The sequence below is a fragment of the Bubalus bubalis genome, chromosome 8, assembly GCF_019923935.1.
Source record: "Bubalus bubalis isolate 160015118507 breed Murrah chromosome 8, NDDB_SH_1, whole genome shotgun sequence".
Classification (NCBI taxonomy): Eukaryota; Metazoa; Chordata; class Mammalia; order Artiodactyla; family Bovidae; genus Bubalus; species Bubalus bubalis.
In genome coordinates, this window is record NC_059164.1 from 39,905,317 (window position 1) to 39,919,559 (window position 14,243).

At 33.8% G+C, this 14,243-nt stretch overlaps 1 protein-coding gene across 3 annotated transcripts in view; it reads right to left on the minus strand.

Moving 5' to 3' along the window:
• Window positions 1-975: 975 nt before the first annotated feature.
• LOC102394843 (platelet glycoprotein 4) overlaps window positions 976-14,243 on the minus strand; it is a 43,824-nt gene continuing 30,556 nt past the window's right edge. For all 3 annotated transcript variants that reach the window (XM_006049692.4, XM_006049693.4, XM_025291057.3), the window contains exons 8-14: window positions 11,071-11,140; window positions 7,970-8,157; window positions 6,850-6,968; window positions 5,574-5,647; window positions 4,844-4,898; window positions 3,767-3,931; window positions 976-1,601 (exon numbers count right to left, since the gene is read on the minus strand). In XM_006049692.4, the coding sequence (XP_006049754.3) occupies window positions 3,767-3,931; window positions 4,844-4,898; window positions 5,574-5,647; window positions 6,850-6,968; window positions 7,970-8,157; window positions 11,071-11,140 (671 nt within the window). In that variant the 3' untranslated portion in view covers window positions 976-1,601. The remainder of the gene's footprint in view (window positions 1,602-3,766; window positions 3,932-4,843; window positions 4,899-5,573; window positions 5,648-6,849; window positions 6,969-7,969; window positions 8,158-11,070; window positions 11,141-14,243) is intronic.

A 14,243-nucleotide genomic window follows, 5' to 3' on the forward strand; every position in this document is an offset into this window, starting at 1 on the left:
AGTGAACCCCTGAGGAAAGCAGGGTTTCGTACCAACATGTCGTCTAATAAAAAGGAAAGATCCTTCATAATCTAGATTTTAAGTCCTGCAACTCTAAAGCATGGCCAAGTATCTTTTTATTTCCTTTTCCCCCAACTGGTTCAAAAATTAGCTAAGGAAAAATCTTGTTAAGGTTGAATTTAGAAATAATATTTCAGAAGGAAATAGAGATTCATAAAGAATCCCACTGCTGGGCATACACACTGAGGAAACCAGAAGGGAAAGAGACACGTGCACCCCAATGTTCATCGCAGCACTGTTTATAATAGCCAGGACATGGAAGCAACCTAGATGTCCATCAGCAGATGAATGGATAAGAAAGCTGTGGTACATATACACAATGGAGTATTACTCAGCCATTAAAAAGAATACATTTGAATCAGTTCTAATGAGGTGGATGAAACTGGAACCTATTATACAGAGTGAAGTAAGCCAGAAAGAAAAACACCAATACAGTATACTAACGCATATATATGGAATTTAGAAAGATGGTAACAATAACCCTGTGTACGAGACAGCAAAAGAGACACTGATGTATATATAGAACAGTCTTATGGACTCTGTGAGAAAGGGAGAGGGTGGGAAGATTTGGGAGAATGGCATTGAAACATGTAAAATATCATGTATGAAACGAGTTGCCAGTCCAGGTTCGATGCACGATACTGGATGCTTGGGGCTGGTGCACTGGGACGACCCAGAGGGATGGAATGGGGAGGGAGGAGGGAGGAGGGTTCAGGATGGGGAACACATGTATACCTGTGGCGGATTCATCTTGATATTTGGCAAAACTAATACAGTTATGTAAAGTTTAAAAATAAAATAAAATTTAAAAAACAAACAAACAAAAAAAAAGAAATAAAAATTCAGATAGAATAATCAGATAGAAACCTAGAGTAAATGTTTTGTGACACAACAGGAATTGCACAAAGCACAGGATTTTGAGGAACAGCATCTTTTAATGTTTGAAACCAGTCTTTCTGAGGTGACTAAGAAAGCAAGAAATATTACAACAAATAACCATGAATGCATATTATATACTTGATGATCTTCCACACATTAATATCTGCATTATCATTTACACCTCTTAGTACTAGCACAGCATTCTGAAGTTGCCAAGCATAAACTGTATGCAACTGAGCAGAAAGATGAAAATTAGCTCAGATTTCCAGAAGAGCTGGGCTTTCCTGGTGGCTCAGCTGGTAAAGAATCCACCTGCAATGCAGGAGACCTGGGTTCGATCCCTGGGTTGGGAAGATCCCATGGAGAAATAAAAATACTGGATCGTACCCAAGCCACATCTGTAGAAACTGAAATCCATTCCATTGTGAACATGTTGAATTTTAAAAGATGCTTTTGTTGTTGTTCAAAGTATGGATTTTAATGACATTTTAATAATACTTTGAAATGTGCTACTTCTCAGTGCAAAAAAAAAAAAGTGAGTGACACATGTTCTTCAACTATAAGGTATATTTTGCAAAAATAAAGCATATTAAATCTTCATTTTGTAGGTCGATATTAATAATGGTCCTGATGTAACTGGTGCATAACGACTCATTTGCTTCCTGGAAAGGAAAAGAAGGGTAAGTACTTACCAGAAAGCCATGGAAAAAATTAAACAGGTAATGTTTAAATTCTGTATACTGAAGGTGTCATATTTTCTAGTAATTAACCCAATTTCTCAGGCTGGAGAGAAAAGTTCTGTGATGCACTTCATGGATAAAGCAATTATTTTCCCATTCCAGGGAACATGGAAGGCTCCTTCCCAGCTCGCAAGAGCTGCACGCAGTCAGATAAGGAGGGTCACTCATTAAATCTGCTCTGCATGAGCATTTCCTCTCCTTGCTGTCCCTTCAGACCATCCTCCGTTTAGTTGTGTGTGTACTACTACTTAAGAAAAGACTGTTGGCTTATTCTCTTTGTGATCCATTGAGTAAAACCACACCTTCACTCTACCATCTTTGCTTTATTCCCTCTAGTACATCCATCTCCTTATTTTTCAATTATCTATAAATCTTCCAAAAGGCATAATTATTGTGATATTCAAAGCTGATACTTGTTTAAGAAAATCTGTTATCTGGGATTCTTCTAAATCTAGTAAATAAATTAATCTACATAGAAAAATTTTCTTCTCTATCTGTAAAGAAAAAAAAAAGATACGTCTTTGTGTAAAGAGCAGTAATTTTCCTTGTAACAATCAGATGTTAAGGCAAACCAGTATGTTAATACATGGTGAGAAAGGAACTCTGGGAAGTTTTCAGTCTTTCCCCTTCATATAGTCAGGTACAGAACCATGATAACTGATGTTCAGGGCTCATTAATCACTGATGAAATTGTTCACGTAATTTCAATAGAGAACAATATAGAAAAAAATTTACCACTACTGCACTTCATTTTGAAAAACATGTTTTTCCACTTGAACAAACTTTTATTATATTTTAATTTTTCAGTGGATGATCTTTTTGTTTATTATATAAATTGGATTACTTTGTTTAATCATAACTCATTTGTTATTAGACTGATGACAGGTCTTAAAGGTGATGCAGTATATCCTTTTTGTGTTATGATGTTAGTGTGTTAGTTTAGCATTTTGAATACATTCTTATCAAATGGATTGTAGGCAGAATTGTTCCATCTTCTTTTTAGTAAGTAGTGACAGAAATCAGAAAGAAAGATTGAGGTGCCTTCCTAGGCTCAAACTCAAAATCTCATAATCCAAAAAAAAATATTGGTCCAAATTTTCCACTTCATTTTTCTTGACATTCACTTTGACTGATATCACAGTTTGAAAATGGACATACTAAAAGCTCAGTAATTATCAATAGCAGCTCCAGAATTTCTACGTAAGACAACTTAAAATCCACAGTTGGATTGGAAGTATATAGCAAGAAGACTTGTTTTAAGTTATGGTTTTTTCTAGCAAATATATTGCTTTTACTTTGATTGTATATATTTTTGATGTTCCTGGAAAGATGGCAGATAGAAACTATGGGTCACACCTGTGCCATGTATGATTATTAAAGAAATGCTTATGGAAGATACACTCAGGCATTCATTCCTCTATGTACAAGAGGGCATGTACAGTAGTATCTAAAACACAGAGGCTTAAAACACCTCTTTAGTTTTTGCCAAAACTCAAATCTGTCTGTATTTATCTGATTTTTCCTGTAAACTCTTAATTTTACTGTGTCGAACATTGTTTGTCTTCTGTTTTCTTGTACTGTTATATTCAATTTAAGCTCATGTAATCATTCATTAGGGCTTCCACATTATACATTTGTGGTGCACATTGTGATTTTGGATAGCATGTATATATGCAAAAATCCTGTTTATATTAATATGCTATTTTCATTTTAAAGTGGTATATTTTATCTTATTTTATCTCTATCATTTATTGTTTTCATTTCTCATTAATTTTTAGCTTATTTATTTTTCCTTTTTATTTTCTTTACCGTTGTAAATTCCAGTCTCCCCAAATATCCACCATTTTCAATTTTACATAAACTTCCTTAGTGATCTGTTAATTAGCTGTAATTGTAATATAATTAACTAGCTAGAAATAAGAAAAAGTAAGCTTCAAAACTTCAAGGATGTATCAGAAATGATAGCTGGCCAGACATGTGCAGAAATATTTACAGCCTAACTTGTAACCCCTTTTTGATGAAATAGCAAGTAATATATAAATGAATGTTACTAGAGCCATATATATATTGTAATATATTTTACTTACTTATTTTGCATTCTTCAATCTACATGCACAGTATGATATTGTAAAAGCAATAAACATCACTGCACCAATACTCATTAAGATCATTTCTATCAGGCCAAGGAGGTTTATTTTTCCAGTCACTTGATTTCTGAACATTTCTGCCTTCTCATCACCAATGGTGGCAGTCTGCAATCAAGATAACTATTAGCATTATTTCATTTCATTAGCTTAACAAGTTACTCAAAACTCTCCACTTTTGTATCAGTCCTTTATGAAAACACTGTGTTAGTTATCTTTATAAGACAAGCCAATGAAAGTCCTTTTGGATATCAAAGATGGTATGGGGAGGGAGGAGGGTTCAGGATGGGGAACACGTGTATACCTGTGGCAGATGGCATGTTGATATATGGCAAAACCAATACAATATTATAAAGTTAAAAAATAAAATTAAAAATAAAATAAGAGAAATACAATTTTCCTCCCTTGAACATGTTATATGCACTGACTTTATTGATCTATACAACAGTCTCATGGAAATATCTTTACGTTTTCCAAAGGATGTTTCTTAAATGGCAAAGGTCAACAGTTTCTTTCCTCTAAAGATTTCTGCAGTGCTTTTCCTACTTCTATGGTTAATGGACTCAATGATTTGTACTAAAAATATCTTGTCAGGTACTTGGGTAGACTGCTGACACCTATTCTTACTTGCTCATTATAAGCTTGACTTGCTTTTATTAGCACTATAATATTCACAGTGAGTTCTTGGAGTTACATATATCCATGCCTCTTTCCTAGCACAAGCAGTATGACAAGAAAAATGTTTTCTAGTCGTATTATGAAAATAATCTAAAATTTTTGGAAGTACTTCATCTTCCAGAAATAAAAGCACTGGAAACTAATGTAAACCTTGATATTTCTGTGTAGCTTGGTTCTCTGAAAATATTTATATATTTAATAATATATAAACTCACTTGTATAAGTAATGGACACATATACAACTTCAAATTCTATACATGTATATTCTGTTTTCTAACATTGAAACCTTTTTCTATGTAGGAAGTTTATCATTTTTAGTGACTAATAGATAAAAATACTAACCTCATTAAGCCAAAGAATAGGCACCAAATAGTTGTGCTTCAGATCCTTTAATGCTCTGTAATAAACATTGAAAATAATTATGAAAATATATACTAATATAATACAAATATTTAATACAAATGTTAGTAACTGCTAGTGTAACTAAGTGTTCAGAAATTTCTGAACATTTTTAAAAATTCTAAAAAAAAGCCAGCTATTGTACTGTGCTACTGTATTTTTCAAGGAACTCTTTTCAAGGAATTTTTTTCAAAGTAGGAATAAAACTGTTTTCTTTAAAAAAAAATACAAATTACTGTTTCTTGATTTTTTTCCCTATAATGAATCATTTAAATTTTAATATGTCTGTTTCTCAGACATCTTTCATTCTTATAAATCTTTCTAAAACAGATTTCTAACTAGATTGACTTTTTGTAAGTATATATTTTCCCTTTTGATAATTTATACCCAGTAAACTTGAATATTAAAAACAATTGTTATGGAAATATTTGGACTACTAGCAAAATGAGCAGTGTCACCAAATACTAATTCCAGAACATGTATAAATACCATTTCAATATGTACTAGATATAATTCTAAATTATAGATAAAAGTTATAAGCATTTAGTAATTATTTCATGATATTAAGCCAAAGAAGTTTTAATTTTGTACTATTTCCACTTAATTTCATACATATACTCAGTTTCTGACAAGAAAATACTAAAAATTTAATGAACCTGTTTAAGAGACTCACACAATATTTTTTGCTGGCTTAACTAGTATATTGATCTGCATCCGTTGTGCAAATTGTAAAGTGAATCCAGTTACCTAAAAAGAAAGAAACTAAAATAATCACCAACTTATTTTAAATAATTCATTTATAATATCCAAAAGGTTATTGTTATAGAAACTAAGGTGAAACTGTAGTACTTAAAAGTTATGAAATTTATTTATTAATTGAGCATATTAAATATTATGTACATAAAACTTCATAATTACATTTTATGTGTATATGCACGAGTGTATACACACATGTGTATATATGCGCACACACACACACACACACAATTTCTTTGCCCAAACTACTATCAAGGTTTTAGTTAGATTTGTGATATTTATCTGAATTGGTTTTGGGAAATCAACAATAGTAGTAAAATCTAGAACTCATATAGTCAGTTTAAATCCTCAACTATATATGGTCAAAAATATATTCAGTCGGAACCTATGTATCATCAGTATAATTATAGCATTACTTCTAGTATTATTTAAAATGAAATGCGGCTACTAAAATTCTGGCATGCCATTTAACTTTTGAAAAGAATATTTGAAATAAATTAAAAGTTGAAACTGTTACAGTACAGGAAACTTAATAGATTTTTCTTGATACTAAGTATATCTTGCTTTAAATGTACATATACCCATAAAATCTTTTAGTTCCTTGTAATCTACAGTGTCCCTTCATATAAGCAATATTCACAGATAAATATAAAATGAGCATAAAATTGTAATTTATACTAAATTGTTTTAATTCAATTAGAATCATATCCATCATTTCTATTCATGAATTATGAACAATTAAAAATGCTTATAAAACTTTATATGTTGAAAAAGTAAAATAGAATTACTTTGGTATTTCATAAGCAACAATAGGAAAACAACCAACATTATTTTCCTTGAAGTAAAAGTAAGTAAATATACACACATCACTCTATGTAGACTAGATAACCAACAAGAATCTACCATATACCACAGGGAACTACACTCAGTATTTTTTAATAAGGGAAAAGCATCTGAAATATATATATATATATGTATATGTATATATACATATATATAAAAATATGACTAAACCACTTTGCTATACATCTGCAATTATACAGCATTGTAAATCAACTATAATTCACTAAAAAATTAATTTATCTAGATTGTGATGTAATAAATATGATCATAAATGTGATTAACAGAAAGAAGAGACTTTTTCTTTCAGTAAAAAGTACTAAACCAATCAGATCAATAATATATTTGCTTACAGGTTCAACATCTAAGTATGTGCTATGTTCCTCTTCATTTGGACTTAAGCCTTCAATAAGTTCTGCAATTTCAGGACTTGCACGTAGAAAATGAGGAAGTGAAACGTACACAGGTTTTCCTGAAAACAGTGTTTAAGAAACATTTGGGATAAATTGTTTTCCTCATTTCACATAGCACTCAGAAAAGATTCCCTTGAAAATAAAGCGTTTTAACTTAAAAAAAAAGAAAAAGAAACATAGAGTTGCTTTGAATAGAAATTGAGGGATAAGGGTGAGGGAAAAGTATCACATCTGATCACTTTTGATCAGAAATAAAACATAAACTTCTATTGTGCATCCCTTAAGTGTTTATTTTCAGTATATAAAGCTTAGCTACTGAACACATAGTTATTAATACAACCATATACCTTCATGTTTCAGGAAGTAATATGTCTTTGAGAATTTATTTAAGAGGCTTTTCTTTCTTTATTATCACCTACTAGGCTTTTCTTTCTTTATTCTCACCTACTCTGACATGAAGAAGATGAGCAAAATGAGAGAGACTCCCAATTTATTGATTGAATCAACTTTTGTTTCAGAGACATCTTGAAATATGCTTACTTTTATTTACCATTTCCTAGGGTAAAAAAGTTAGAAAAATGTCAGATAGATAAGTTGGGATGCTCAGGGTATTCTGGGAATTATTTTCATTTTGTTCTATATCTAGAAGGAGCAGAGATTCTGCACAGAAAAGGAAACATCAAAAATGAAAGGCTGCCTATGGAGTGGGAGAAAATATTCACAAAACACATGACTAACATCCAAAATATACAAGGAATTCACACAACTGAAAAAATGACGCAATTAAAAAATGAGCAGAGGACCTAAAGAGACATTTTCCAAAGTAGCTCAGGGAAGTATCAGTGTGGTTTTATCTAAATGAAATTTTGCAACACTGAAACAACTGGGGCCTTGAAAGTGGGACAAAAATGAAAACAAAATCCTACTATTACCCTTACTTTCTGCCCTTACTGCTTTCTCACTTTAGATTTCTTGTAGAAAAGGAATCCTGAGTGAAGTTTACATTTTAAAGAATATTGCAGATTAGGCCATGAATTGTGACATGAGAACTTTTGCATACCTTCTTTGCATTTGCTAATATCTAGCACACCATATAAGGTGCAACCCTTGGAGATAATTTTTTCTGTGCAGAAACAATGGTTGTCTGGATTTTGAAGTGGAGATGCAAAAATCCTGGATGGAAGAACAAATCTATACACAGGGATTCCTTTTAGATTAATTTCGGCTCCAAACACAGCGTAAAATGACCTAAACACAGATAAGAAAGAGCTTCATTTGGGAACCTCAACTTCATTCTGGAGATTCTTTTTTTTTTCTTATTTTAAAATTTATATTATTGCTTTAAATTAGAAAATATGGATATAATCTTGTTAGAATTCTTGCTTAATTCCCTAGAAAAAAGTTCTTGTGATCCTCTGTCCATGGAATTCTTTCAGGCAAAAATACTGTAGTGGGTAGCTATTCCTTTCTCCAGGGCATCTTCCCAACCCAGGGATCGAACCCAAGTCTCCTGCATTGCAGGCAGATTCTTTACTGTCTGAGCCACCAGGGAAGCCCATGTTATGATACACCGGGGCTCAATACCTGAGTATGAACTATTTTTACCTTTGTTTTCAAACTCTTCTGAAAATAATTTTTGTTTCAAAATTACTATGGAGCAGTTATATTGAAGGCATTTTCAGAGCTACTTTCTTCTATAGATTAAATATTTATGTGACTGGGATTCCCTTGTGGCTCAGGTGGTAAAAAATCTGCCTGCAGTACAGGAGACCTGGGTTTGATCCCTGTGTTGGGAAGATCCCCTGGTGGAGGAAATGGCAATCCATTCCAGTATTCTTGCCTGAAGAATTCCCTGGACAGAGCACTACAATCCATGAGGTTGCAAAAGAGTTTCACATTCTTTTTCAGATTCTTTTCCATTATTACAAGGTATGGAGTATAGTTCCTGTGGTTTACACTAGGACCTTGTTGTTTATTTTATATAGAGCAGTATGTCTCTCTTAATTCCAGACTCCTAGTTTATCCCTCTTCCACTTTCACCTTTGGCAACTGTCAGTTGATTTTCTATGTCTGTGAAACTGTTTCTGTTTTGTAAATGAGTTTATTTGTACCATTTTTAAAGATTCTACATGTAAGTGATATCATATGATATTTGTCTTTCTCTGACTTACTTCACTTAATATGGTAATCAGTAGATTCATCCATGTTGCTGTAAATGGCATTGTTTCATTCTTTTTATGTCTTGAGTAATGGTCCATTGTATATATATACCAGGTCTTCTTTATCCATTCATCTGTTAATGGGCATTTAGGTTGCTTGCATATCTTGCCTGTTATAAATAGTGCTGCTCAGAAATTGGGGTGCATATACCTTTTCTATTTAGAGTTTTTGTCTTTTCTGGGTATATGTTCAGGAGTAAGATTGCTGGCAACTCTATTTTTTAAGGAACCTCCATTCTGTTTTCCATAACTGCTGTACCAGTTTACATTCTCATCAACAGTATAGAAGGGTTCCTTTTCCTCCACATCCTCTCCAGAATTTATTATTTGTAGATGCTTTGATGATGGTCATTCTGACTGGTGTGAAGTGATACCTCACTGCAGTTTTGATTTGCATTTCTCCGATAATTAGCAATGTTGAACGTTTTTTTCACATGCCTGTTAGTCATCTGTATGTCTTCTTTGGAGAAATGTCTACTTAGGTCTTTGGCCCATTTTTTGATTGGGTTGTTGTTGTTTTGATATTGAGCTGTGTCACTTGTTTGTATCTCTTGGAGACTAAACCCTTTTGAGTTTGATTGTTTGTGAATAATTTTTCCCAGTCTGTAAGTCCTTTTTAGGTTTTGTTTATAGTTTCCTTTGCTATGCAAAAGCTTATGAGTTTTACTAGGTCCTACCTGTTTGTTTTTGCTTTTACTTCTATTGCCCTGGGACACTAACCTAAGAAAACGTTGCTACTATTTATGTCAGAGAATATTTTGCCTAGGTCCTTTTCTAGGAGTTTTACGGTGGTGTTTCTTATATTAGGTTTTTAAGGCCATTTTGCATTTATTTTTGTGTATATTGTGTGAGTGTGTTCTAGATAAGTTACTTTGTTTCAGATTTTTCTTATTTTTAAGGAAGACCTGTATTGCTATAAACATCCCTCTTATGATTGCAGTTGCTGCATCTCATAGATTTTGTTTGGTTATATTTTCATTGTCATTAGTCTCAAGGTATTTTTAATTTCCTCTTTGATTTCATCATAGATTTTTTTCTCAGTAGCATGTTGTTTAGTCTCCATGTAATCATTTTTTCTCATTTCTCTTTTTTGTGGTTGATTTCTAGTTTCATGCCATTATGGTCATAAAAGATGCTTAATTTCTAAGCATTTTAGAAATTGTTACATCTGTTTGGGCTTATTATATGTCTTAGTTTGTGGTCTACCCTTTAGAATGTTCCATGTGCACTTGAAACGAATTCATAGTAGTCTGGTTGTCTTAGGATGTAATGGTCTAAAAATATCAATTAAGTCTAATTGCTCTGTTGTGTCATTTAGTATCTCTGTTGCCTTACTGATTTTCTGTATGAACAATCTGTTCCTTGATGTCTGTGAGGATGCTGTGAACACACTACTGAGAATGAGGCTGCTATGGTGGGGCCATGCCCTACCATCTTACTAGTTTAGCAAAAGAAAGAGAATGTCTTGCTTAAAAATGAAAAAGAAGAAAATTATTTGCATTATGCAAAATATTCTTCTACAACTTTCAATTTGTTAAAAAGCTTGATAACATTATAAATTCTATATTTATTGTTTTTTTTTACTTTACAATATTGTATTGGTTTTGCCATACATCAACATGAATCCACCACAGGTGTACACGTGTTCCCCATCCTGAACCCCACTCCCACCTCCCTCCCCATACCGTCCCTCTGGGTCATCCCAGTGCACCAGCCCCGAGCATCCTATATCCTGCATCAAACCTGGACTGGCGATTCGTTTCTTATATGATATTATACATGTTTTAATGTATTCATTTTTAATACATCAAGAAAAACTTCCTAGAGAATGTATTTTATTTTTCTTAAATACTATGATTATTAAGTATGAACTTCTGGGTCTGTGTTTTGTCACTTGGTGAAAGAATTCTGACTTACAGCACTATATCAGTGACTGTCTTACCTGCAAATGTCAGCGGAAAAGAATTGTAGTACCTGATTCTTCTCAATGAAAGGTGGAAATGTGGCTCCGTCTGTTTAGAAATCAAGCCAATGGCAAGGGATTAGGTGGAGTATGTGTCCTAGAAAAATCTAGAAATCTTGATTTCAGCTTGGTTAAGAGAAATATAATGCAAACTGTACATATAACATTGATATTCTCAAGAAGCCACATTTTAAAAATAAAACAAGTATCAGGTATATTTTATCTCACCCACCATATCCAAAATATAATTTTAACTTGTAATCAACATAATAATTAACAAAACACCAGATCTAATATTTACTTACAGCCTATGTCCATTTGTTCTGGCTGCTTAAGTGTAAATATGGCCAGTAGCAACCATATTCAACAAGTCTATATACTATACACATTCACTGGTATCCATTCATATTAACTTTCCCTACGCCTTAAAAATAAAGTTTAAAATGTGTACAATGGCAAAACCACTTGTTGTTAAAACTGTGATTATGTTTATTTTTTGAAACCCCTACTATATATGTAGAGTAGCACTTTTCTTACCTTGAGGTTCATTTGGAACTCCTGTTTGGTAAATGTTGTTCTTACTTTAAATAGTGATTCATTCATCTGCCCTAATAGCAGATTAATATTTTTAAGTCATTTACTGAATTCTCTCACTAAATAGAATTTCCTGAATATGGTTGGGGAAAGCACATATGAAACTAAAAAGGACGTTTGTTGAGTTTATTGAATCTCTGCTATGGTTATGAGGGCTTCCTAGGTGGCTCAGTGGTAAAGAATCTGTCTGCCAACCAAGATATGTGGGTCTGATCCCTAGGTCAGGAAGACCCCGTGGAGAAAGAAATGGTAACCCACTACAGTATTCTTGCCTGGGAAATCCCATGGACAGAGGAGCCTGGCAGGCTACAGTTCATAGGATTGCAAAGAGTTGGACACAACTTAGCAAGTGAACACTATAGTTATAATCCATGGCATACAGTGGATATAAGAAGAAATAGCTAGATAATTCCTCCATTTACTCCACAAATGAATATCACCAAAATGAGCCACCACTGAATGTGTTTGTTCAAAACAGTAAAACCTATCCTTTAATTATGAATACATGCTTTTTTTTTTTGGTAAATGCAGTAACCTTGTGATCTTATTGCATTACCCTTATACTCTTGTGATAAGTGAAATACAACAGATGATCACAGTGAATTAGATCATGATATTGAGAGTATGGAATATTGAAAATTAGCTTAAATTCCCAAGATTGTTCCTAAATGGGCATTGTCTATGACTGCCTTCCCAACACCTTAGTCATAAAAGAAAAGAATGCATAGAAAATCTTAAAAAAAAATCATATGAAATATCATTGAAGATTATGTCATAGAGACCAGCAATACAGTGGGTCATTGTCATAAGATAACTGATGTCAGCCAGGCTCTCTTTCTTTAATACATTAAAATGTAAATCAATATTATCAGTTTATATCTCTTTAAGTTTGTTGAAGAAGGTAGAGGAAGTACTTCAAAATCATGATTAAAACTCCTTAGAGCCTTTTCATTTCATTAGTCTCTTTTCCTAGTGCCATAACCAAGAATCTCTTTCACAGGGTTTCATTGGAGACCCTGGCCTGTCTAATCAACCTTTGCTCCTAGTTTATTTTACTGCTATTTTCTTCTTTTAACTTTGTGCCTGATGCTCATGTATTTATGTTATTATTATTTATAAGTCCTCTACCTGCTTTTTAAAAGAAATGTCTTGTTTCTTGCTGCTGCTGCTAAGTCACTTCAGTCGTGTCCAACTCTGTGTGACCCCATAGACGTCAGCCCACGAGGCTCCCCTGTCCCTGGGATTCTCCAGGCAAGAACACTGGAGTGGGTTGCCATTTCCTTCTCCAGTGCAGGAAAGTGAAAAGTGAGAGTGAAGTCGCTCAGTCATGTCCGACTCTTAGCGACCCCATGGACTGCAGCCCACCAGGCTCCTTCGTCCATGGGATTTTCCAGGCAAGAGTACTGGAGTGGGTTGCCATTGCCTAGTTTTGGACAAAAAATGTTTAATATTTTTCTTTTTTTTATGTTTTTTTTTTTATTTTTAAAATTTTCATTATTATTATTTTTTTACTTTACAATATTGTATTGGTTTTGCCATACATCAACATGCATCTGCCACGGGTGTGCATGTGTTCCCCATCCTGAACCCCCCTCCCCATACCATCCCTCTGGGTCATCCCAGTGCACCAGCCCCAAGATTCCTGTATCCTGCATGGAACCTGGACTGGCGATTCATTTCTTATATGATATTATACATGTTTCAATGCCATTCTCCCATAAAGACCCTTTTACTATTTAGGAGAAGCACAGTATATTTCAACTTCCCAGGTGGCTCAGTGGTAAAGAATCTGCCTGCTATCCAGGAGACACAGGTTTGATCCCGGGGTCAGGAAGATCCCCTGGAGAAGGAAATGGCAACCCACTCCAGTATTCTAGCCTGGGAAATCCCATAGACAGAGGAACCTGGTGGGCTACAGTCCATGGGGTCGCAAGAGAGTCAGATAGAACTTAGTGACTAAACAACAGTATATTTCTGTCTGTGTCTGAGGGTACAGTATGAAGTTTATGCTTATGAAATTACTAGAGTTAGTGGTATTGGTACACTTGACAATTTATTGGCAGAAAGAACTACTTAGAAAGAAATTTCTTCATATACTTCATGACTCAAAGCGCACTACAAAGCAAAGTTAACAACGGTTTTGCTGTTTTTCTCTACGAGTGTTAAAAATTAAGTAAAGTAGAAAATTAAGTAAACATGCAAAACTCATCAGCACATTTGGAAAAGTAAACATTCTGCATGTTTGCTTTTTATTCCATACCTTTCATCTAACTGTGTATTTAACTTTTTTCATCTTTATTATATTACTTTCCTATAAAGTATTGCCTAACTGACTTTATAAACATTATACTGTTCTTCAGGGCTTCCCTAATAGCTCAGTTGGTAAAGAATCCGCCTGCAATGCAGGAGACCCTGGTTTGATTCTTGGGTTGGGAAGATCCCCCAGAGAAGGGATAGGCTACCCACTGCAGTCGTCTTGGGCTTCCCTGGTGACTCAGCTGGCAAAGAATGTGCCTGCAATACGGGAGACCTGGGTTCAATCCCTGAGTTGGGAAGAT